Source organism: Anas platyrhynchos, chromosome 11, assembly GCF_047663525.1.
Source record: "Anas platyrhynchos isolate ZD024472 breed Pekin duck chromosome 11, IASCAAS_PekinDuck_T2T, whole genome shotgun sequence".
In the NCBI taxonomy this organism is placed as follows: Eukaryota; Metazoa; Chordata; class Aves; order Anseriformes; family Anatidae; genus Anas; species Anas platyrhynchos.
Genome location: NC_092597.1, coordinates 18,204,081 through 18,230,036, shown reverse-complemented (window position 1 = coordinate 18,230,036; position 25,956 = coordinate 18,204,081). Strand labels below are relative to the sequence as shown.

Sequence of the window (25,956 nt, the reverse complement as noted above, 5' to 3'; positions counted from 1 at the left end):
AGAATTAAGTCGCAGAAGAGGCTAACAGAGGATAGCAAAAGTGGCCTTTCTTTGATCTGCTATTTCTGTTTTTTTCAGATAAACCGTGAAAGCTGGTGCTCGCTGGAGCCATGTCCCGACTCTTCGCTGCTGGAGCGCAAGCGGACACGGGAGTCTCCAGGTAAGCTGTGTGTTCTTGGCCAGCACACAGGCAGGAGAGCAGCCCTATGGCTCTCCTTGCTTGCTTTCCTCGTCTTTACTGCCTTTTTTTTTTTTTTTTTCATCCTAGCCTCAGCGGGGAAAAATACGTAAACTAAAGAAAATGTGTAATGAATCTGTCGTGAGTCATTGTTAGCACATGGCTGCAGCACTTGACTTGTAGTGAGCTGGGTGGTGTGTCACCCTCTGAAGTAATTGTGCACTTGAAGGATTTCAGTGTTTCAATCTTTTAATAAGCTTGAAAGAAATGTGTGATAGAGAAAACTATTTTGTTTTCTAGACAAAATGGTAATACAATAAAAGGGGGAAAAAAAAGTCAAATATGAATTCTCTTAATCCTTCTCTAGATCCAAATCAGTGGCTCAATTTTTGTTTTGTTTTGTTTCTTTTTTTTTTTCTTTTTTTTTCTTTCCTAAAAGTTCCCATGATTTCCAGGCTTCAGGAAACAGAAAGGCTGTTCAGAGCCATCGTTCCCACACCCTACCCACCAGCCCTGCGTGCTGGCGGGTGCTCTCTGTCTCTTCCACAGGGACAGAAAATCTTGTCTGGCAAGTTTCAAAAAGGGGTTCGTGTCCAAGATAAGAAAAAAAAAGCATTTCCTTTCATTGAATTATGCATGTTCAAAACAAATACAGTAATTCATCTGGGCTCTGAATGGAGACTTTGCTTGGACTTTTCATGGAGTAGGCACTTCTTGCTTTGTTGTCATTACAAGCAGGGATCTCACCTGAATCACCTTCAGTTTATCTGAGGAGATAGAAAAATAAGGATATAATCACTGTTGAAGTGATTCAAATCCAATCTTTTCTGAATATAGGCTAAGAAGTGATGTTGTAGGTGACTAATCTGAGGGGTTTATTCTAGGTAGAAGTTCTAGCTCTCTTCAAAGTGAAATAAACACTTCTGTTTTCTTAACAAAAAAAAGAGAAGCAAAAACTTCCTGTGAAGTATAGGTTCACAAGTGTTTTACAACAGAACCTGCAATATCATCATGCTGCTTCTTTACTAATTGCTTCCCTGCATCCCTTGCATCTAGATACCATATTTTAAAGCTTTAAGCTTATCACGCTCCATTTGGCTGCAAAATTACATGAGCTCATTTGACTTGTTGAAACTGTAATCATCCATTCACATGGATCAATATTAGTTATATACTTATTAATTATCTAATACAATATTATACTGCAGAAATGTAATATTTATTATATAATCAGATAGCAATACATAAATATTAATTAATAATTACAGTAATATGTGTCTGTAACACAGTGAGGCAGGGTTTTAACATGCTGAGGGAAATGTGCTCTCTTGCCTGCAGCAGCAGGGAAATCTCAGCTCTGCGAGTCCTGGCATTCTAGAAATAATGGAGTTATGCTCACGTGTCCCACTGTAGTGCTGTGCCCTGAGTGAGCTCTCATGCTGCGAAAGTAGAGAGGGGAAGGAAAAACCTGACAGCATGTGATAAAACCAACAGCTCTCCTAATGTGGCTAATGTAAAAGGACACAACTTGATAAGGAATTAGATCTTTTTCACCTGCAGAAATTGCTTGTAAGGATAGAGTCCTCAAATCTTGCAAAGTAATTCAGGAACTGCAGCTTCACATTTTCTGCTCCTACTTTTGAAGCTAAAAGCCTTGAAGAGTTTGGTAGCTACGTAGCTATCTATCAGCATGCAATTAGGGGACTCGCCCCATCTTGGAGAACATGAGGCTTTGGAAAAAAATTGTTTGGAAAGTTTCTTCCTAGGGCTTTTTGCCGTGCAACTTTTTTTCTTCTGTATCACGTGCAGAGGTGTGTTACCATCATTTTATTTTGGTGTGAATCTCCACAGAGAGAAGCAGATGAGCATGGTTGCTCTGTAAGTGATGTGTGTGCAGCAAGCAGGTGGTGCACGTGTGATGGAGCCGTTCCTTGGGTGCCAGTGTTATGACAGTGCTGTCACTGGGGCTTGGCAGGTCACGGGTGGGAGCGACTGAGGGATGGAGCTCAGCATTGTGCAATGTGTGCGCGGTTCAAAACAAACAGAACAAACCCAACAAGCTGAGAAAATAAAAATAAAGAAACAGATTTCCCCCCCCGAACAACCAAAAACATCCTCTGAAAGGTGAGGGAAGAGTCAAGGCTTGGAGATCAGTGTCTCAGCACAGATGAAGTGAGGTGTGGAGGGTTCCCCCTCTCTCTCTGCTCCTCCTTGTCCTCTCCCTGCTGCCTCCTGCCCTCTGCCCTCTTCCACCCCATGCTGTCCCTCTGTGGCTCCTGCAGAGCCTCTCGCTGCCACTTGTTATTTATCTGCTGGGTGAGGTCTCGGTTCGTTGGCGCAGCTGGACCATCCCCGCTCATTTTCCACTGGAACGTGGCTCGAGCCCCTTTGTTTTTCAGTCTGGGCTTGGACAAGCTCTGCTGGCTGCCAGCTGGCCGGCCAGCCGCATCCTGGCCCGCTCCCTTACAGCCGCTCTGTCTCTTCTTTGCTTTTCCCTTTTTTTTCTGTTTTTTTTTTTTTTCCCCTCCTTCTTCTCTCCCCTCGATTATGGAAAAGCAGTTCAGATTTTCCAGGTTTACTGAGCGGGGAAAAGGACGGGGGAACATTCACGCCTCCTCCAACAAGTGCTTTTCCAGTTCTCCCCGACGTGGAAACTCCTCGCTGGGGTGATGGGGTTTCCAGCCGACTTCACCGTCCCTGTGCCCTTGGAGGCAGCACCTCCACGCTGCCTCCATCCCTCCAACTGCCCCAGGTCCAAAAAGTCACCTCCCAGCAGCATCGGGAGGTCCCATGGGGACCAGGAGGCTCATGCGGTGCTGTCCCATGGAGAAGCCATGTCCTGTCCTGCAGGCAAACACTGAGCTTACAAACACTGAGCCTGTTTCCCCTAAGCTGAAATCCGCTGTTTATCTAGGGATGAATTATAATTACAGTTAAAGTGAGCTGGAGCTTCTGCGAGAGACCAGGGCTAGCTTAACGTTATTCCTCCGACCATGTACTCGCTCCCATCGGCTGGGGTGTTTTATAGCTGCTGTCAGGCACAGTTCTGGATTCAGGCCAGGTAAGGGTAGGGAAGCAAAAAACGTGGCTTTGAGCTACCCTACCCAACCCTGTGTTGATGTGTAAGCCTGCCATAGCCAAGGATGGAGTTTATCGACTGTAATTTAAGAGCCAACCAAAATTTTATTGCCCTTGTTCCTCTCCAGGGAGCTAAACATGTTTTGGAGTTATCTTGTTTAGTTACAGCAGGTTGAAAAATAACACCTTTCTTTTTAAAATATACCAATAATCAGCAAGTAATTTTAGCTGGGTGAAAAGAATGCACGGTTATTGCCAAAATTGTCATTAATACCTTTCCCTGAAGGCTAAAAAAAAATGAAATGATATACAGACGTTATTGATGCAGACACATGTCTGTTAAAGCTTTTGGAAAGAACGGCCTTTCTCGATGGCTGTGGTTATTTCTGCGCTGCTAATCACCCTGCTACAAACAGCTGGAAGCATTTTATACAGAAGGAAGGGATTCAATATGCTTAGATTTAAATGTTGGGAGCTATGAAAGCTTGTGAAATTTTAAATAGTGCTTGATTTTTAGGTCTTAAAGTAAAACTTGTCATAGAAGTCATACAATTGCTTTTTCAGTGAGAAGTGTAGAGGTAACCAAGTAACTGGATTGATGTGCATTTTAAAAGTACCTTGACATTTAAAAGTTAGAGGGAATTAATTGTTTTTAATTGAGGAAGAAAGTTAATATTGTTGACTTATATTTATACATTAACTGAATATGAATCTAATTTTGCAATCGCTGCAATCAATAGGAAGGAAATAATCCTGTTATGCTCAGTGTGGGGGTACCTGATATATAGAATATTTATCGGCACCTGAAACTAAAAGCACAGATGGCTGTGTAATGTAGAATTGCTGTTTGCGTGTCGTACTTTGATGAAGCATACCAAGCTTTTAAAAATTTATAAATCCTTTATAAATTTACCATCTGATTTTTAGGAAGCGAACTCAATTTATAAAGCTGCTTTCTGTTTTAAATCTTTGAATTTACTGAGTGTATGCAGGTTGGATATTTTGATACTGCAGAACACATCAGACTGTAACTCTTTCTGCTTTGCTTCCCTAGAATGTGAGAACTTCTTGGAGGATGGGCTGAGCAGCGTCTGTGCCTCATCACAGGGTGTCCTTAAAAGAGAGTCCGGGAGCGAGTCTGACCTCTTCCCCTTGCCTGGTGATGGGATGGAAGACCTTGTCTTTGGAAAGGTAGGAAAGTCTGATTGGGATATTGTTCAAAACATTCTGAGGCCTGATTCTGTAAAGCCATACTGTAAGCTCTTAATTGTCTCGGTTTCGCTGGTGACTTAGAAACCTGGAAGTGATTATCCTGGAACGGAATGGATGGGAAGGATCTGCTCCCCTCTTCAGCTGCAACAACACGAGGGATGTATTTACTTGCAGCACAATTCCAAAAACTGTGCAGCCCCCTTATGTTGAAAAGATGAAAGCAATTGTGACTGTCCAAAAGTAAATCAGACGTTAGGGAAATGGTTGAAAAAGTGGATTTTCTTCATTAATGACTGCACAGACTGTATGAAAGCCATCTTTAACTAATGTAACAAAGAGCTTTTCTCCAGCAGACGTGACCCCTGCACCGACACCTTCAGAATCATATACAGTAATTCGCAGAAGAACCAGTGTTTTTCTGTAAATTCAATGTGACTCCCTTAATAGGAAGGAAACACTCATTCTAAATACTTAAGGCCAATTCCAGGGAATGGTTTTGTTGCCAGGGTAACATACCTTTAATGCCTTTTTGCGTGCAAGCAGAAGGAAAATGTTTTCAAGTTTGCTTAAAATCAACAACAGAAGTCATTGCTAACCTTAGTCATCTCTGTGCCCTTTGTGTTGCTCATGGATGAGAAGGGGAGGGAGGAGTGGGCGAAACCAGAGGTACGGATCAGCCTCCTGAGCAGAGGATGCCTCACTTCAATGTTGCCTGTTGGTCTTCTGCCATCTGCAAAAGAGCAGCCCAAACATATTTGGAGGGCAATTGGGTTTTACTTTTTAGAAACCTTGCTTGTAGTGGATAGTTTAATGCACCCAGGAAATGCTGCAGAATGAAGGAGGATATGAACTTCCTTAGAACATCCACCACATTGGTTTCAGCTCCGTGGAAACTTCTGCTTGGGTTCTGTATGGCTTTAACTAGATCAGACTTACCTGTTTGAGCAGTCACTGTTCCTGCTCTGAAAAACTAAATTTTCAGACTAGGTTTCACGCTTTGCTTGCAGAGAAATATATATAATGAAAAAAAATTCTGTGTGGATAAATCAAATCAGATGATGTTGAGTATTTTCCAGCAGGACGGGAAACACCACAGCCTGGGCTAAGTGATCTCATGTGCTATGAATGAACAGTAAAGTCATCCTTAATGCATGTGGTAGGGCATAGAGCTCACCAGCCTCACCCTTTCCCATCTTACTCTCAAAGAGCTGGGGGACCCTGGATTCTGAGAATATAAGGCTGTTTGGCAGAGCAGAAGACTGTCTTCAATTCGCTTGTGGAGAATGAATTACAACAGCAGACTGTCATTCGAGTCTGATTTAATGGTTGTATGGGGATGCGTGGGAGAATAGTGCTGTGAGAACACAGTACTTTTTATAACATATAGAATTTTAGCTTTTTCCCTTTCTTTTATGTGGAAAGTTCGCCTCTCCAAATATGCAAAGCAAAAATTAAAAGTTAAAACGAATAGGTAGTGCTACGTAGTGGGAGTGCCGCAGGGCAAAGGAGGAGGTACTGGGGATGTGGATCTTCAATTGCCAATGAAGAAAAGGAAGAGTGAGGAAATTTTCTTTGCAGAAAGGGAAGCCTTTTTTTAATTTGGCAGCCCTTGCATTGTTCTCATCATTTGGTGGATTGCAGGCTTTGTCTAGAAGTGGTAAAGTTCAATAGGTTTAAAAGTTTGGTTTAGGAAGTCATTCAAAGCTAATCACAACCCTACTCACTTTTTTTTTTTCTTTTTTTTTTTTTTTCTGTCTCTGCTTTGCTGGCTAACTCAATTCCCCGTGTCCCTTCTTTTCTACAGTTACAATTATTTATATAAGGACCAGGGACACTCGTTTAAAGTACAGAGCTTGGTCCTTAATTCAGCCTAGCCCTTTATCTAGGCTATTGAGCACATCTAGTGGAAATGGAGGTTACAAATATTTTTGATAACCATTAAAATAAGTGCTGGATTTAATCTTTCTTCTGCAAAGTACTATAAGATACATTTGTCAGTTGTAGTCAATTCGTTATAACCCTAAAGTACTACAATTTTCTTATTTAATTGGGAAGAGAGAATCTGTTTATGAACAAAAAGCGGACCTCAAGCCTTTCAGTATCATGACTGCTAGTGGTATTGCTGGTCCTGTTCTTGTTTCCCCTTTGTATGGAGCAAGAGTTGAACTTTCATCTATTAGAGTTTTGTTGTTGTTTTACAAGCTGCTCCTTCTCTCTTAGCTGTTTAATACATTAAAAGAAATTGAGGAGGAATGAGCTACTGTGTAGCCAGGCTCTTTGGGACGCTTCCATAAAAATAACGTGAAGTTCATGGACTTTAAGCCCTGGTTCTGTTCCAGGGCTGTGAAGAACTGGGGTCTGCGGAGTCGTGAAATCTGCAGGTGCCTTAGAGTGTCTCTGATGTTAGGTGGGGGCTTTCATAGCCTCCTACTTGCTGTCTCCTTTTTTCGCTCCGAATGATGCATGCTGAGCTGCATAACATCAGCTCCCGGGTTCAGATACCTTTAGCATTAAAACCTGGCTCGTTTTTTCAGACTTGAGAGGCTGTCGCTGAAATCCAGAAACCACTTCCAACGTAAGGTCTAAGGCTCCAGCAGAATAATTTCTTTTATTTATTTTTTTTCTGCGTCAGTGCTTCATTCCCATGTCCTCGTCATCCTCCTCTTCCTTCTCTGTCTCTACCCAGCTGTCTGGGCAGACTTTGCAACACCCTTCTTGGATGATTAATGCTGCATAAGGTCATTTCTCACAATCATCTGGCAACGTCCTGGGGCGTAGCCCATACGCTTTGCTCATCTTAACTTTTAACCTGCCACTGAAATTCAACATTACTAGGAAGTTTCTAAATGCGCCCCTTGGGAAATGATTCAGATGCAAGGCCCTTGGGAAGTCAGGGACCTGTAGCTCATTGTCAAAGAAAAGGGTTGCAACTTAATGTTTAGGTTCTGCCTTTGTTTTGGTTTGATCAAGGAAATACACAAATCCATAAATCTTCCGTATTTATTTTCTTGGAGTTACTGTTTGGCTCTCAGAAACAAAAACCAAATCCTCAGAAATTAAAATTTGGACAGAGGCGCTTTCAGCTGGGGAAAGCTATTCTACTCCAAATCATAAACATAGTGATAAATAATTTATAGGATGTCACTACAGAGGTTAATTTTGGGCATCCTGGAACCAACAGCAGATCTGAATGAAAGATGATTCTGCTAGGTTATGTATCAAGCCAACTGAAAAAGTTGTCTCCCTTAATGTAATGGTACGCCAAATAAAGCTCAGGATGCCAAGGTCTTTTTTTTATTCTCCTTTATATACCACAACATCATTAATGTCTTTGTCACATGGAAGATCAGGGGACAGAGTAAGTTCATCTCTCAGCTTTCTGCTTGTTGTCATCAAGAAAATAATTGAAAGCACATTTCAATTTCTCTTATCAAGACCTCTTGCAGATGAATGGATTTAGTTGAGGAAGTTATCCTACACCCCCCTACCATCTTACTGATTTCTCTTACCCCTATTCAGGAAGAATTTAAGCTCTTTCTCAAAATCTCTCTTTGTACTTTTTCCTGTTTATTTATTTATTTTTTTATTTACTAGTTCTCACCAAGTACTGTTTTCTGAAAGAAGAGAAAGTGCCCATTCACATGTCTGCAAGGACACGAGTATTGTGGTCATAATTACAGGTTGAATTCATTGAGGTGCAATGCAGCAAGCCTAACCTGAAGAAAATTAATATTTCTTTTAACATTTTGTTATTCCCATAGGAAAAGAACAAATTAGAGAGCTGTTTGCATTCTGCAAACAGGGTATTTTCTTACTCAGATAGGATTAAACAGCAATGTATATTTACTGGCACTTGGCCAGCTCACTAATTTTTTGCAGGGGTGGCTACAATATAGATGTTTCTTAGATGTGTCAGCCACACTTGGCATTTTCCGGAGCCCTGGTCCTTCATATTAACTATTTTCATTTGTTTAAAACAAAACAAAAACAAAGAAAAAGAAACAAACAAAAAAACCCACAGATCATGTAAGTGAAGGAAGAACAATGTTTACAGCAATACACATGGGCCACAAGTTCAAGGAAACTGTTTATTGTGTTCTCTGGTCTGTTGGATGCTCTGGGTAAGACTTGAAGTGGACTAAATATATTGCACATTTTCAAATCTCTCTCTGAACTTAAATTTACAATAGAAACCCTAAATCTTCCCCCCTAGAGAAGCATTTTTTGTTCTGCCTTTTAAACTGGAGCAGTATTTCTTGTCGGGGAAATAAAAACTCCCTTTTTTTAACTCTGGAACTAATGCTCCCCTGTATGATTTGGTGTTCTGCGCTATTGTCACTAGATTAGGATCCAAATTTAATGCTCCTGAACTGTCCCATCCTTCCACTGCACAGCTGGCGTGTGGTCATCTCTCCTCCAGCTGTGCTGTCCTGATGTCTAACACTATTTTCCTGCGTCTCAGGAAAGCAAAGCAGACTGCTTCCTCTGAAGGAGTGTTATCCACATAATGACTACTTAATTTGTCTGGATTTAAGCAATTCAGTAAGCTCTCATCCTGACTCACACAAATATCAGATTATCTTGAATAATGCCAAACATAATCAAAAACTTTACAGGGCATGAATTTCAGTTCTCCCTGGCTTTAACCTCTACTTTCTATTTAAATATGTGTCAAATCCAATACTTTAAAGTTATGGTAAAATAGTACTATAATTTGCATAAATTCGTGGTTAATATTTGACATTCCTTGCCACGAAAGGAATGCCTTTGGCTGTATTTTTACTGTGCTGTTTAATATTGGGTGTTAAAAGCGGCTATTGTGCTGTGCATGTTGACTTTTTATTTTCCTTTTTGATGAATGAGGGGAAATAGTGTGGCAGCATTTATTGAAACCACCTTAGGAAGTCTACCTGTTAAACTGGAAGAATAAAAAGGTAGCCAAAACTGAAACGGGGCTTCCCGTTACACTGTGAAATGCTTAATTGGAATACTTTAGCAACACTTGGGTGTCTTTTTATTTGATTTAACGGGAAGCTTTTGCCTTATAACATACACCCATAAAAATTCAGAGTGTCTGGAGCCCTTCACACTGCTTGGCTCAATGGGAGCGGGAGGCAAGGATGCTGCTCATCCTCTCCCGCGTGGGTTGCGGTGTCCATCGCCCTTCCGAGAACAGGATTTGTGTTCTGCTGTCCTCTGCCAAAGGCGAGCTGACAGACTGCAGCTCCTTGAATGCTCAGCTTCTGCTGAGAACCACCAAGCGTGCTATTTGAGGACAATTAGCTGCTGTGGCTTTGGTGAATAGCCTATTATATATGATCCGACAGATCGTTCTGCCTATTATTATTTTAAATGATACAGCGCAGGGCTCTGCAGGAGAATAAATGAACCTTCCCACATCAGTCCCTCGGGGCAGACACCATTTCGGACTGAAGGTGATGTCAGATACATGCTTGTGTTTTTTATCCTAGCCACGGGGAACACAGAATAATCATAGGCTCTTTCTAGGCTGTATTGTCAGCACGTGGCCTTTTGCCAAAGAGAACCAGTTTGGGTTCCACTGACGGCTTTTGGAACAAACTAAACCAAAAATTGCAGTATGAACCAAGACCTATAATGCTGTGGGCTGATGCTGTGGAACAGTATTTTTCAATTACAGTTGGATTTGAAAAAAAACTCTGCAAACCCTGGCATTAACTTTTTGCTTAATGGAAAGTAGCAGGGGACAGGGATTTAAACCTTTACATTTGTCTGGCTTCTGCTACTGAATAATTGTTCCTTTTGCACTGCACGGTGCAGCAGAGCAGTGTGTTGCCTTTGAGTTCTCGTGGCTGAAAACTGCAAACCTGTCCTGGGTCACCTGGGAGAAGCTGGCCTTGGTCAGCAGGAGTCCCCATGACCCGTTTCCCCCTTAATCACTCTCTGTCATTAACACCTGGTAAATCTTTGGCAGCTTTCTGCCCCCGACTGATAACAGGTTCAGCCAGAAATGGCAAGGGCAGGATTCTCTGTGCAGCATGAGGAGCGATAACACGGAGATAAAGGCACGCAGAGGAGCCGAGCCCAGGGTTATGGCAGCTGGGGTCTCCTGGGACGTGTTTCAACCTCTTTTGAAACCAGAGCAAAAACGCTCATTCCTGTCACTGCTGATTTCGCCTCATGCTCTCCACTAAGAAATCTCTCGGCTCATGTGAAATATAAATGTTTTTTACATTTATTAAAAACGATGCTTATTTGAAATGTTAACTGTACTCCCTTAGCTTCACCTTCATTTTAATCTTTGTTTCCCTCCGCAGCAACCTGAGGAGGAGCAGTCTGCTTGTGATGTCACCAGTTCCAGTTCTTCCGCAGATGACACCATCTCCTTGGAGAGGAACTCGTCCCTGGGCAGCGACACATCCCTTCCCTTCCCGCCTGCAGTGAGCTTCATGCAGCCCAAGGACAGGCGCAGCCTGGATGGGAGCTGCACGAGCATGGCAGCCCCAGAGGGAGGAGAGGGTGAGCCTGCCGGCTTGGGAGAGAAGGACGAGGAACTGGACAGCATCACTGATGTGCCCACTCCTTCCTCCGTCCTGAGAAACTCCATGCGCCCGCTGTCACCTTTCCGTCGCCACAGCTGGGGGCCGGGGAAGAATGCCACCAATGAAGCAGAAATCAATCAGAGGAGGTGAGTGGAGAGCTCATCTGCTTTGCTTTGCACCCGCTCGCACAGAGTTATCGGAGCTTTGGACTCAGTGTGATAAAACAAAAAACCTGAGGATGTCACTCTTAAATACTCTTCTTTTTTCACTTATAGGAGTGAAAACATTCTCCTAACTTACATATTTTCAATTAACTTTCAGGATGAAAGTACTTAATACCAACAGTACACTGTAGCTTTCCAGAGGACAGAAGGAATAACTCAAAGCTAATTAGAGTGAATGGAAATACCTTGGGACAGGTCTTCCATCTGAACTGTCAGCACCTCTTTTTGTAGGAAGGGCTTTGTTAAAGGATTTACTGGAGTGTTAAATCTCATTGACTGCAAAATAAACACAGCCATTATTGCTTTGACTGTGTATTAAGAGAGGGAACAGGTCCCAGGGTTTAAAAAGAGGTGTAGAGGCTCCTCATTTGGTGTAATGGGAAGGTGGGTAGTAGTCTCTGCTGGACTGTTGATAATTTTTTTAAGGAACTGGTTCTACCTGAGTCTCTTGTAGACAGTAAGTCCCATCTAACACATCAGCATGTCCCTGGGAAGATTCTCCCTCTTCCCTTTTGTTTTTTCAGAAGAGGGGCAGCTATAGCAGGCCGTGTGCCTGTAGGAATAAAAGGTGCTCAGCCCTCCATCTCAGTGGGGAAAAATGAAGATGATGCAGGCCAGTAACAGAACTGGTGTGATGTTCACAACCATGCCCAGTGCAGACGGGCACTATTTGGGCTGCAGAACCCTTGGGGTCAAACCCTGCCCTCACTGAAACATGTGTAGGTTTGGCCATTGTTTTTTTTGCATTTTAATGCTCACAGGGCAAGCGCAGGCAATGGTTATGGTAGGGTCAGGGAGAAGACCTGCAGAGGCTGCGAGGCACAGCAGTGCTGCTCCCTGGCTGCCTGCCCCAGCTGAGTGCTGCTGTCAACGTGGGCAGCAGGCTTTTAAGATAAATGGAACCATTATATTTATGATGTCATTAAATTAAAACTGGCCGCTGAAGACAGGTTCCTAGAAGCTTGTTACTGGCCCACTAGGATACTGCAGTGAGAGGCAGCAGTCCTCCAGTGGAAACTTGTGCATCCTTTACATGTTGGGATCTGTGTGGATTACTAAAGGAATATCATAGACCCTTCAGATTTTAATATCAATGTTGAAAAACATTCAGGACCCCATAAGTAACATAGGGTGAGAGATTTTTTATTATAATTGTTATTCTGTTAACTGCTGCTGCCTTTTTTTGGCTTCATTTGTGGTCTCCAGGTAATATTTCAATAAATTAGGCAATACCTATCTTTTAAAGCAACAAAAGACTCAACGTCAGGTATACGTGCAGGTTTATGACAGCATGAGTCCATAAGCTCATAAACTCACTTAGAAAGATTTATTTTTAAGTGTAGGACCTGTTATGTAAGGTTTTCCGAGGGTAATAAACTGCATAGCTGGCAATTACTGCTAACGCTTAACAGATGGGGTTAAATTCTTCTGCATCAGAGTTCAGAGGCAGTTTCTGATATGGGAAAATACATTCGTTGTAAATGCAAGACGATTTCAGTAAAGGAACAGTAATTATTCTCATATGGTCTTAGATGCAGCTGCCGCTCCATAAGGCTAGCTGCCACATAGGTCAATTAGAAAAGAAAAGCTGGGAGGGTCTTTGCTGCTGATTTGATTCCAGTTTGGTTTTGTGTTCCTGTTACGAAGGAATTTGGATTATTTGTTTTTGTTTTTTTCTTTTCTTTTATCTTTGTTCTTTTCATACGTGGCTGTTGTGATGTTGAGATTCTCGTTGCTTAGCAAACAATGAGAAATACCAAGGAAGTGGAGCCCAAACAAGCGTTTTTCGTACAAGTCAGTTAAACCTGGGGCATGTGCTTATTTATTTCACATGCAGTAGATGCTTTTCCATTTAAAGGGGAAAAGCCCTTATAGTAATTTGACTTTTGCAACCCTTTGAAAGGAAGCTACGTGGAGCACAAGCTTTTACTAAGAGTAGGACCTGTGCTGCCCCCCATCACCCCATGTCTGTGCTCCCACACCTCCTTTGCCTCCCGTGGCACTTCATTGCCCCATCAGCGAGCAGGTTGCTCTCACTAAGTGAGCAGAAAATGAGCCAGAAAAGAGGGAATTGCCACCAGACCCAACCCAGGGAGCGGAGTTGGGCTCCACATGGGAACAGGGCCACTTGCCTTCATAAGCAACTGCAGAGGCAGCCAAGCTGCAGAAGATGCCTCCAGCCCCAGCCAGGGTCTTGCAGCCTGGTCCATCCCCCAGTCCCACCAGAAACCGTCCCGTCCTGACTACACAGGGAGCAGAGCTGGGGTTGAACAGAGCTGCTAGGGCAGGACCCAAGGAGCCTATCAAAAAAATCCATCTTCTTTAGGATTTGGTCTTTTCCAGTGTTGTGTATTTGGTTTGTAAGAGGGATGAGCATAGCAAAATGTTCACAGAAAAGATTAAAAAAAAATTTAATCATCTTAAGGAAAATGTGAGAACATGCTTAGTTCCCCTCTGCTCCTCCTCTCTCCTCAAACACACTTAATGGATAATCCTCGTGTCGACATTTTGCTTTTAAAAATACAAAGAAAACTAACAAGGCTTCCACAAAAGCATGTTCATCCTTCAGTAATTCCTAACATTCACGGCGGATTTGAAATGCCTGTCTTTCAACAATAATGCAGTGTTTTTCACGTTCGTGTCTGAGGGAAGAAATGCCTGCATTTTTCACTGATGGATTAAGCACTGCAAAACTCGAGCCATTGTTAATCACGGTTGTTAACAGCTTCTGTCAAGTGTTTGTCCTTATCTAAACTTAAAACTGACCTGGCTTGGGCAGCAGCTAGGTTGCAACATGGTCAGTACCTGTTAAACCTTTCTGTAAAGGGAAAAACATTATTTGTGAGAGAGAGGAGGAAAAGAGAGGCTCATTGCTTCCTTCAGTACTTCGTTTTGTGTTTTCTTTGTATTTCCATTCTCTGTGTTGTTTGTCTGTTGGATATTACTCCTTCAGCTGCCATTTGTTCATTTTGTTCCATCCGAGTGTCTGACCACTGTCCATGATTCATTTTCAGTTCAATGCGAGTTCTGGGGGATGGTATAAAGAAGCCTCCCATTCATAGGAGAAGGTACAAAGCCAGCTAACGTGACTAACTGTTTGGTGTTTGAGTGTCTACTAACCCCATACCATCATCCTAGTAAACCTGGGACTAGTCCCTACCTCTCAGAGCATTCCTGGTAGAGTTGTACCCCCTGCTTGGCTGCCTTCCCTCTCCAGCCTGACCCACGGCAATTTTTCTGACCTGCAGAGCATAATCTCAAGCTGTTTTCTCTAGAACCATGTATTAATAACCTGAAGACATCTCAGAACTCATATTTTAAGTCTTTGGCATGAGTAAGATCTGGGCTGTATTAAAATAACTGTTTACCTGGAAGCGTGTGCCTGACTTGTACCTAAAGCACATCCGAGACTTGTGCCAGGGCGCGCAGGAGGGGCACCTGGAGAGGGGATGCACCGAAGCCATCTCAGAGGTACAGAACGCTCTGTACATCTGCAGCTTCTTAACTTAAAAGGCTTCATTTTGCTCTTTTGCTGTTTTTAAAACCATCTCCTTAACATACAGAAAGTGTTTTTTTCGTTACTTCCACGCATTTCCTGGTGTGTAGCACGCTTTCAGTTCCTCGCCCATCACGCAGGTCTGTATTTTCACTCACGTAACCTTTCAGCTGTCTCCTAACACAGAAAATAGAACGCTGAATTTTTGACTCAGCAGCCCTGCAGATTGGCCACATCTATACGTTTGTAGGTTACCAAAAAAAGAGAGAAGTTAACCTCTCCCCTTCCGGGGTTCAACCTCTTCTGGTCTCACCCTAGCCTGCAGCTTCTCCTCCTGCAGCAGGTTAACTGAGGATTTCTCTTCCCTTGAAATGGCTGCGGTTGGTTACCTGAAGTGCGTGTTAGCTGTGTGCGTAAACAACCTACTCTATTTCCACAGATGGAAAAAATGTTTCTAGGGCCTTACCATGCATCAGCATAAATGAAGGCACATGAGCAGGGCTGTGCAGTTCAGGAGAGGGCTCTGAAAGGAAAGGCACAAGAAAGAACATGCTTTTTTACTTCTAAGAAGCCACTTTATTTGCATTGCTCTGCTCTGGAGATAGAAGCGCAGCGCTCATCTTCTCAGCTCATGCAAATGAACATCTTTTTAGCATTTGGCTGTTAATGCTACCACAGCTCCTACACAGGAGACCTTGAGTCATAATGTCCTGAAACGGTGAACTCGTACGTAAAGTCACAAAAACGTCTCAAAGAGGCAACCTAAAATACCTGGTCAGTTTTGAGAACGTTGTGATATCCCATTCTCTTATTATTTTCTGGCCTCCCAACCATTTTGATATTATCTAACACCAGTTGCAGAGCAGGAGCCTGAAACTAATTCCATCAGTTTGTGCTCTCACACGAGGCTGTTGTACATAACAGCTCTCCCTCCTCCCCACGTCTTTTTCTGTAAAGGGTTTTTGCATGCTATACAGTGATCTTGTTCTTGTTTTTACGGTGTTGCCAACAGATTGTGGGTGGCTCACCAGGAGCATTATAATTCTGGAAGAGGCTGCTTTCCATAGCCCTTGCCAAAAGGCCTTTATCCTTCCCTGAGATCTTCCACCACTTCCTGGCCTCCTTCTGCATGTATGCACAGCTCCTCTCCCTCCTCTCCTCTGCCTCCCTTTCCTGCAGTTTTAGCACTCGGTGTTGTCGCTGTAACTTTTAAAGTGCTCTATCAGGTGTAAATGGTATATAGTTTATTTAATGAGGAGAATTCTCTCTTCTTCAATTTTGAAGTGACCACACAAAATTGCTGACTTCTGCACACAAGTCAGTGGCAGGAGGTGACAACTCCAAGGGCCCAGCAGTGTCATGGCCACAAGCAGATAGCTGGAGGGAGCAAGAAAAGCAAGAGCATGGTTGATACCTTCCTTGGGATACCGTGGTGTAGTTGATCATGAAAAAGTCCTTGAAATATTGGCGTGTGATGGGAAGGTCTTCACAGAGAATAGTTTAGGTACCGAGCTGAGAGCTACCACTGAAGAGCACCTGGAGCACCTGGGTGCAAAACCATAGGTACTTCAGAGACGTCCTCACCCAATTAACATCCTTAATAAAGCAGGTAGTAATTATCTGCACTCCAACACTGAATACCAGCCACCAAATCCTTCCTGGATGTTTTCAGGATTGTGCTGTGTGTGGAACCAATCCAAGGACTTGGCAAGTGACAGATGTAGTCGGTGGCTTTAAACCTTCCTTTATGCCATCTGAGGTTTCTGGCGTTCACAAATCCTGGCCCAGGGATGCTTAGACTTGTGCTGCTCATTTTGTAGGCTCCTAGCCTGGAGCAAAGCATGCTCTGGCCTCGTCCTTTCCATGCGTGGATCAGATGCCAGGGGCTGGGAGCAGGACTGGTGCAGCACTGCGTTGGCAGATCTGTGCTGATGCAAAATTTCCTTCTGATGGGTACATTTCCTGGACAGCTTTTCCAGTATTTAGGGGTCTTTTGTATGCCATAGCTGACAAGAAGATTGATTTCTTTATGTCTGTAAAACCTGCAATTGACCCATGAGATTGCAGAGAAAAAATAACAAAAGCAGTATTTAAAATGACAACCAAAATATTTGCATTCTGTATTTGCATTGCTTATGTCTTTCCTGATGTAACTTGGGATTCTTTTGGGGTATGGGAGCTGAAAGGTTTTCTAGTCAAAGCACTGCTTGAAGGACCCTGATTTGAATTAATCCCAAGTTAATAGCAAGATAAGCTGTTTTTTTTCTCCCCTCTTTCGCTGATTTGCTGTGCAGCTTTTCAGAATGTAACTCTCCATCCTTACTTTTCCCAAGTGTAGCCTGAAGTTATTATTAATTCTTGTATGGAGGGCATTACGTGATTAAATATTTGTAGGGGGTTCTTTTCCTGGTTTTGGAATGAGAGGTACCAGAAAAATACTAATCATGACTAACACAATGGCCGTGTGATTACTTATGCAAAATTGGCTTTGGTGTGTTTCAGCCCTGTGTTCCCCCAAAACATCTCTCCCCACAAGGAGCAGTTTCTCTGGTCCATTGTATACTCACGGGTGGGATGGGTTTGAGGGAAGTACAGGCTGTCCTGCTACCTGTTTGGTGTGTTCTGGCAGCCAGAAATATGTTAATTAGCTACTGCATCATTTCTGAGTTATTTGTGTGTGTGTGTTTGGTTTTGTTTTAAGATATTGAAGAGTGAGAGTCTTTTAACATTCCCCTGTTCCGTAACAATCCAATAATCACCGCCCTTTTCCTTTCTTTGCCTCTTTTGATGTTCCCAGTTTGAGCTGGTGTCCCTCTGGTGTACAGTTCACTGCCATGGTTCCTGACTTTAATTGTAGAAGGTATGGTATAAATAAATGTGCAGCAGCAGCAACGGAGCACCGCAAAAACTGTGTTGTCAGCTTTTCATGCAAAATCTTTTCCTCTGCTGTTCTGGCTAAAGTGTGCACGTGTCTGTTTGCTTCATCTGCTATTTCGGCAATTAGTCATGGTAATGGGTCTTCTAAACTGGGGTGCAAGTGAAGGTGGTGGCTGCTTTTCGTTGGCTTTGAGTGTTCAAGAAGCCACGCTGTTGGTTTGAGCTGCTCTGCTCCATGGTGATTTTAAGATGCGTTTTTGTGCAGCAGTGATCGTAACAGTAATCGTGACAGCCAAAAAATCAAAATGAGAGCTACTGTGATTCAGCGCCGCTTTGTTCTGGGCAGATCTTGTAAAGGATTTAAGTTCATACAGACTTGCTCTTTGCAAATCGAAAGCTCCAGTTTCTTCTTCAAAGAGGCTGGTCATGTAAAACTTTAAAAAAACAATCCGATAACCACAGATGAAAATTTCCAAGGCACTCAATGTTTGCTCCTTCTGTAGAAAGTCCCAAAGTTGAGATTAATGCTTGCAGGTCAGATCTTCACCTGATTCTGTGATTTAATGCAATTGGAAGCCAGTCTCCCGGAGTTCATAGCTTCTGTTTTCCCCTGGCAGCTCTTGCTGGTAGTGGGTAAAGCTCCTAAAACTCTTTCTGAAGACTAGACACTGAGAAAGAAGTTAATCTGTCCTTCAAGTTATGGAATTAATTCCACTTGGGCTACATACCCTGACTAACAATTACAGGCTAATATCACCAACTCCTCACTGCCTTATCACCCAGCTAATCACCTTGCAGTTTTGAGCTGACTTGTGTCACAACCAACTGCATTTTCTTCTGTACTATATGATGTCATTGTTACTTTGGGGTAGAAGAGCAAATGTTCCTGCACCCTAAATAACTGGTATCAATAGGGCTGATTTCTCTTTGCAGGTATCTTAGAACAAGCCTTATAATGCCTGTTATTGATACACAAAAATCAAAATCTTCCTAAAGCAGATTAAATTGTAAATGCCTTGACCAGTCTCCTTCTTGTTAATCAGCATGAAACAAATCTCAAGAGAAATCACTAAATCTTCTTTCTCAAGGTTTATTGCAAATTTTGCTTCTAAGTTGCCTATTTATCAATATGCTTCAAAATGGACTCAGAACATCAATCACTACTGTGCAAGTCTACCTGAATTTAAAGCTCCTCTGGTTGTTTAAATAATCTGTACAGTCTGCAGTGTGTTTTCCCCTTCATATGTTCGTGTTAGCTTGCTGGCCACTTTGATGTCAATATTAGCCTCAAGCCGGGGTATATATTCAGGGTATTCCTGGCTTCAGACTAACAGCACTTTGTGAACATAAGGTCAAACATCAGCCATAGAGGTGTCCAGGGAGGTGAATCCATAAAGTGTGCACATTAACCCCAAACAGGAATGGCAGTGGGGTTATGGATCTTGGCAGGAGGAGCATGAGGGTCAGAAGCAGAATATGAGGGTTAAGAGAGATCAGATGGAGACAGTCATGTTTATAAAAGGAGTTCTTTGGTGTAGGTGAAGAGAGGGTGTATTAACTTTATTTTCTGTAGATGTCACTTATCTATGAGCAGCTTCTGTCTCTACAGAGGTTGTCCAAACCTTTTATAACTCCCATGTTCTGCAAGCAAAAGTTTGATATTTTGATTGTCACTGAGTGATTATGTCTGGCTCCATTGGACAGACCTAGCTTCATCATCAAATGATAAAATAACATTGATTGGCTCGTGGAGACAACATTTATTGAATTTTAAAAAGAGAGAGAGAGGCAGAGGAAGAAAATAAGAAGGGAGAAAAGAAACCAGCTTTGGCAGAAAGACATTATTGGCGCCAAAGCTTTGTGCAGTGACAAGTGCTAACTAGATTCAGATGATATGTCTGCAAAGATGAACATTGCGTGCAGCCCAGTGCTGATTTTGTGGCTGCTGCGAGGGGCGGTGGACCAAGGCAGGCAGTGTTGTGCTACACAAGGTAGTTTAGTTTGGGTGGCTTTATTCCCAGGGGGAACCTGGTACAAAGCCGGCAAATAGAATATGTAGAAATACCAAAATTTGTGGAAGCAGTGTTTCTATTCTGCTGTGCACTACTCAAGAAGAAAAAAGAAAAAGCACTGGGCAAGTCCATTGACCCAGGAGTTGAAGGGTTCTCAAGCAACTGCTGTGTCTCATTAGAAGCACAAGATGCTTCTGAATACAACATAAATATAAATCCCTCCCCTGCTATCTGCACTCAGTCATTAAGAAGTAACATGCTGAGGAATAGCATCAGTGTTTCCATGCACACTTCAGCTAGTGACTGCGTTCTGAGTTTGTCAGGATCTAACCTGCATGGTTTCTCTTCAGTTACAGCCTAGAAGGTCTTGCTGGAGATGCTGGTGAAAGCAAGAAGCCCTCTGCAAACTTGGAGGCAGCTTCTCTGAGCTCCAAAGACCTCAGACGGAGTCCACTTGCCAGCAACCAGTGTGGGTCCCTGGTCTTGCTCACCGAAGAACTTGAGCAAGGGGAAATCAGAGACTATGATCGCCAGGTAAAGCTGTCCAACTACTATTAGATCGCTAGGAAATTCTACATCACACTTTTAAAAGTCATTTTTCAAAGTGACAGCGAAGGCTTTCACCCTGTATGTGTAATATTATTCAAGTTTTCATTCTTAACACAGAGGAATTTTCACTTTGTTCAAATTTTCTACTTGATTCTTTGGGGCAGCGTGGTTGATGGGAGAACTCTTAGAGTGGAGAACAAGAATCTTGCTGGTTTTCTTCCACTGATTGTATGTATAATCATGGGAAAGTTAGTAACTTTTTAGCATAGATATAGTGGTATTTTCAATAGCAGGTGTTGTAAGAGTTCAGCACTTAATGCTTATGTAGTCTTTTGTTGTTCTGAAATGCAAGTACCAAGTAGTAATTTATCTGTCAAAGTTTTAAGGTTTATTTTCCTATTTTAAGAGGAAAATGAAGTTGTTTTTTCTTTCATAGACATAACTAGAATGAAAAGGCATATTATTATAAGCAACAGTTAAGCAAAATGTTAATTGCACATGAAGCAAATTTAGTGTGATCTCTGGAGCAGAGGTCTGTGATAGGTATTAAGGACAGATGGGTTAAAGATGTTATGAGTGTCTCTGTTTATTTTTTTAAAAGAAGCAATTATGGTCTTAAATACTTTAAATACCCTGGATTTCTGAGCCTGATGCTTCAGCTGTAGGGCTTCCTGGGTACCTGCCAGAATCATTAGCCTGCCAGCCTGTTTACCTCGTAGAGTCACTGCAGTGAGTGACACATCAAGGCACTAAATGGGCCTTACAAGATCTGACCAGTGACAGCTGGTATGTCAAGGCTCTTATGTCTTCTCTTGCATGGAGGAATGGCATTTTTGAGGAGCACAGTTAAAAATTAGATTTTTTACCATGTTGCTCCACTGAGGAGCTGGAATCACAGCAGTAATTTCCGTGGCCATCAGACAGTTAACAACATCCACTTTATAATATCTTACAAGACAAGCAAGAAGCCAGTGTCTCTGTTCCAAAAGTAGTTGCCTTCCACTGAAAAGACAAAACAAAATGTTGCATTTCACATCTGTGATGCTGCTTGCATTTTTTGTTTTCTTGCATTTTTCACCTATTGCCTTATACTGGGATCATTTAAATATTCACTGTTCAATAGTGTGAATTTTCGTAAATAGGAACACTTTAGTTTTGCAGTTGGGATGCTGATGCTGTGCTTGACATATTTGCCCAATGTTCTTATTTTCTGTTCTGCAGATGCATCCAACCTCACAGCCACAAGGATTTAATTTCTGTACTTCATCTGTTTCATCACCACTGACCAAATCTGTGTCTCTAATGTCAATTAGTAAACCAGCGCTGGACAGTGAGTAACACAGTTTTCCCTTATGCTTATCTATTTTGTCATGTGCAATATCTACCTACCTTCCCAAGGCAGAATTTACTAGTACTTGCTCTTTCTCACTGATATGATGTGAAATACCTGTTTTCACTGCAGCATGGAATTGTGGGTGGAAGACCAGAACTTGTTCAGCTTAGTTCCATCTTTTTTTATTCACAATATATCCCTGATGTTTCTGATTCCATTGGCTTTGTTTCTTAGACTACTGTTGTGAAAAGTATGATTGACTGAGTTTATTGTTAAAACAAAAAAAAGTATGTTTGAATTTTGCACCTTTTCGGAATTTCTTCCTTTGATGTTGAGGTAAATTCCACTTGAGATCTTCTATTCCTACTTCGGGATTCGTTTTAAAGTAGATACATGCCTTGGTCTCCTTGGGGGAGTTTGTTGCTGTTTCTTTTATTTGAGATAAATGTTTTGGGGCAGATGGGTGTAATTTACTGAATCTCATTCCTGAAGAAAATAACAAAAGTTGATTAGGGGAAATTTTTCAAATTAGTTTAGCGTAATTGAAGCAATAAAAAACACTTAATTTTGCAACTTCGTTGAGTTGATTCTTTCAGCTGAAAAAAAGTCATTCAAAAGCTGCAGCTGGATGTGCTTAGGAAGGGCCATGTTACACATGCTTTCATTTTATTAATTGCCAGCCAGAAAATATTGACTTTTTAGCTCAGATCTTGTCAGTCAGTGATGATTCCTGAGCCTTTCCTATTTACTGATGTGCTTCTTTCTTTGAGTTATGAGATGCAAGTCTTTTTGCTGTTGCATGGGATTAGGAGCACAGGGCAGCAGCCTGGTTGAGGGCTCGCCGGTGCCAGTAGGTGTGATTAGCACAACCTTGCTTCCTTCACAAAACGAAACCACCACCTTCTTTTTGTGGTTAGTTAGCCAAGCATCTCTCCGTTAAGTCAGCAGATGGCTTTACGTGGTGGTTGGATGCCCTCAGTTTAGTCACTGAGATGCATCCTGGTGCTGTACTGCTGATGTTAGTGACAAGCTGTTAGCTTGAGTGGAGAAATCAGGTGCAAACGGAGCGGAGTGGAGGAACCACAGGTTCTGCAAAGCTGAACGAGGAAAGGTACTGCAAGGAAAGGCGTTTTGTTCATTTGGGAGGCTTGCTGAAAGAAGCTCACAGAGATTGTGTTTCGTAGGAGACGTTTCTAAATTCTTTGCCATCATTCTTCGATGATTAATAAGCATGTGCTCTGACGGATGTGGCCCCAGCAACAGTAACCAAAACACTGGCAGATCTGTCCCATGAAAAGACCGGCCCCTGCTCCGTACCGTGGCGCGCCCTCTTTCCTCCTGGTGTTGAAGGCCTTCATTATTTATTATTTTTTTTTAAGCAACCAATTTCTTGGCATTGCATCCAGTTGCTAACCAAACACTGTAAATAACTCGGCTAACTCCCAGAAAACACGCGCCCTGGGGGCTGAGAGCACCCAGCAGGCTGATGCTTTTCTCCCTCTTGCTTGAGAGTTTCCTTCAGGCTCGCCAGGGAAGCTATGACAGTGGAGGTTTCACAGAATGGTTGAGGTTGGAAGGGACCTCTCGAGGTCATCTGGTCCAGCCCCCTTGCTCAAGCAAGGCCATCTATAGAAGATCACCCACAAAGCAAATCCAGGGGTTGCTCAGGCGCATATCCAGAAAATGTGCCTGCACCATTTCCAGGATTTAGGACACTGTCTTGGAATATGACAAATTACCAGATTGCCACTCTTTTCTGGCAAGATGACTCACATTAAAAACATCCTCAAAGCCTGAGCTGGTGGTAGACAAGTTAGATTATCCCATCCACAAGGACTGTGGAAGAAATAGCAGGGTTAGTCTTCTGCTTTGAGGTCTTCTGCTGTGAGTTTTGGGTGCTGGAGCTAAAAATGACTAATGCTTCTGTGTGCGTTACTGTTTCAGTAGTTAGTTTGCAACACCTCAGGAGGGCCTCATTTTTATAGGAAGATGGTTTCTAAAAATTGCTGCATTTTGAGGTAGTTGAAGTGAGCATCCAAAAGGATTACTCACCTTGAAATTTTAGCTTACAGAGTCTCTTCCTAACTCTGACGCTTTACTAAATTTGTAAGCTTTTTGGTAAATCATTCCTCTTTAGTCACTTTGAAAGAGGAATAGGGTTTCTGGATTGAGTTGTGATCATGAATTCACGCAAAGCAGCTTAGAACCTTATACAAGAAGGTCTGGGAGTCTCAACTCTCCTGTATCACCTACCTTTGACATTCGTTTTATTGCAGCAGAATACTTCAGAGCTGTGCAAGAAATCCTTGATTTCATGGAGATATATTCTAGGAAAACTAAATTATTATTCTAGGAAAACTAAATTATCAATGTTTCTACATTTCACTTACATAAATTTATGGTAGGTAATGAAAAAAAAAATCCCCAACCCCTTTAAATATGTCTGGATGAGAAGAAAGCAACGCGTTTTGCACAAAAGCTTTGAAAATTAAATCCAGTCGAGTAAACATATGGAGTGCTTTCTGTTATTGTTCCCATATATTGCTCTAAGTATTGAGGCAGAAGCAGTTTCCAAGACTGAGTTTCTAACCCACACTCCCATCTGATGTCTCAAATGTTCCAGGAGTTGCTGTGGCCATTCACTACTGTTAATTCTTTAGCATTTTATAGAGGGAGGTCACGAGCTGTTGGCTGGAGCGCTCGGAAGACTGCTTTCAGCTTTGGAATAGCAAATTTCCAGTGTGGAGCATTGTTATAAAGCCAGGAACTGCTATAAATAAAATCACTGAAATGGAAGTTGAATTGAGCTGTGCTGGAGGAGGTTGTTCTATTTACAGTGAAGTATTATTGTTCATCTTGACTTTTAGTCTAAATAGACAGTAGACTACAGAAGAAAGAAAGCAGTGTTGCCTAGTCATGTTCTTCAGATGTTGGACACCAGAAGATGTGCTTTGAAAAACAGTCTAAACAAAATAAATGCATGAAGTCTTTCCAATTAAGACTTCTTCACTCTAAATGCCTTTCACTAGGTCCAAATCTAGGGTTGCTCTGCTTAACAAAAAAAAAAAGTATGTACATGAATTGAAAAACTGTGCATATACTTTTACCTAAACTTACTAGGTGACTGGCATTTATGACTGATGGCTGAAAGAAATTTTCAGAGGAGTGAACTTTGTGTTGGTTGCATTGCATGAAGATTCTTCAGATAATATTTTTATAGTTTGATTTCAGTTTTGGGGTACGATATCAGCAGTTCAGAAACTTCTTACTGTTTTATTGTTTAAAATTCATTTTCTTTTATTATACAAAAATATCTTATTGTCTGAAAGGATATGTGTTTGTTCAAATGGAGCAATATTTGCTACTTCTTTCCTTTGGAAGTCTTAAACTGATAAAATCTTTAACTTCTTCTACCTGTTGTGCAAGCAAATTAGTTTATTCATTACATAGAATGGCTTGAAAATGCCTGGATGTATGCAGTAAAGGTATTTGATGTAGGTGCTTAATGAAGATGTGTTCTGCCCCTAGATCAGACCTGTCCAGGGGCAGAGTTTCCCCAGCCCTGTCCCAGTCATCTTTCCCAGGGACACCTCAGCCCTTCCCCTTTGAGGTGAATCACCTGCATGACCAGAAAGCAGGTGTCCCCAGAGCCCTGGGGTGATGGGTATCCAGCAGCCTGTTGTTTGTCAGATCACAGCACAGAAGTTTCCCCCTGGGGTTGCATGATGAGGAGGTTTGGGAAGTCCAGTTCTTGGTTATCTCCACGAGAGGTGTTTAGCAATTTCAGTTGAAAAAGGGACTAGTTAGGTCCTACACCTCTTTTAAGAGAAACTGTACTTGTAAAGAATTTTTGCAAGGATGCTGCTATGTGAGCACTGCTCTTAAAATAAATTACTTTTAAACAGGAATTGCAGTAAAACTGTTTTTTAATTTGCAAATTTTTTCAGATGAGGCCATAAACAAATAGCAGGAATTCTTGGAAAAGTGCATAGCAATGGTAGATAAATATAACTTCAGAAATTGACATGAGTAGAAGGCAGAGCAATAAGATTTAAAAAAATAAATAAATAAAAATTGAACTTATTTCTATTATCCTCCTCATAATGGGAGTTTTGATGTCACAGCCTGTATGCAAAGTTTGGCACTGTACTTGGTAGACTGCTAGGCAAGGGCTGTACAGGATGCAGAGGGGCTTTTCTCATGTTTAGGCAATTTCTTTAAAACAAGGACTGTGAGTTTCAGTAGAAGGCAGTAGAAAAGATGGTTGTTTTTGTTTGTTTGTTTTTTTGTTTTATGTTGGGGGAGAAAAGAAAGGAAATTTTGGTCTCTTAGTTTTAAAGCAGAAAGTTTTGAAGGACGTAACGTTACCAAAATGTTATGTCTTTCTTTAAGAGGTAGAAGCAGCAAGAACTTCTACAGGTGGATTAAGTCAATATTTCATATAAAGTATCCTTGCTATACGCAGCAGCTTCGGTG

The 25,956-nt window shown here is 42.0% G+C and overlaps 1 protein-coding gene across 28 annotated transcripts in view; it reads left to right on the top strand.

Annotated features, from left to right (window-relative positions):
• The window catches only part of AKAP13 (A-kinase anchoring protein 13), a 217,589-nt gene that overhangs the window by 151,655 nt on the left and 39,978 nt on the right, over positions 1–25,956 (top strand). For 18 of the 28 annotated variants that reach the window (XM_072043424.1, XM_072043418.1, XM_072043420.1 and 15 more), the window contains 7 exons: positions 79–160; positions 4,311–4,447; positions 10,765–11,135; positions 14,228–14,281; positions 17,507–17,569; positions 19,949–20,132; positions 21,369–21,477. In XM_072043424.1, coding sequence (XP_071899525.1) covers positions 79–160; positions 4,311–4,447; positions 10,765–11,135; positions 14,228–14,281; positions 17,507–17,569; positions 19,949–20,132; positions 21,369–21,477 — 1,000 coding nt within the window. The remainder of the gene's footprint in view (positions 1–78; positions 161–4,310; positions 4,448–10,764; positions 11,136–14,227; positions 14,282–17,506; positions 17,570–19,948; positions 20,133–21,368; positions 21,478–25,956) is intronic. The other 10 variants (XM_072043421.1, XM_072043422.1, XM_072043432.1 and 7 more) reach the window with 2 other exon arrangements.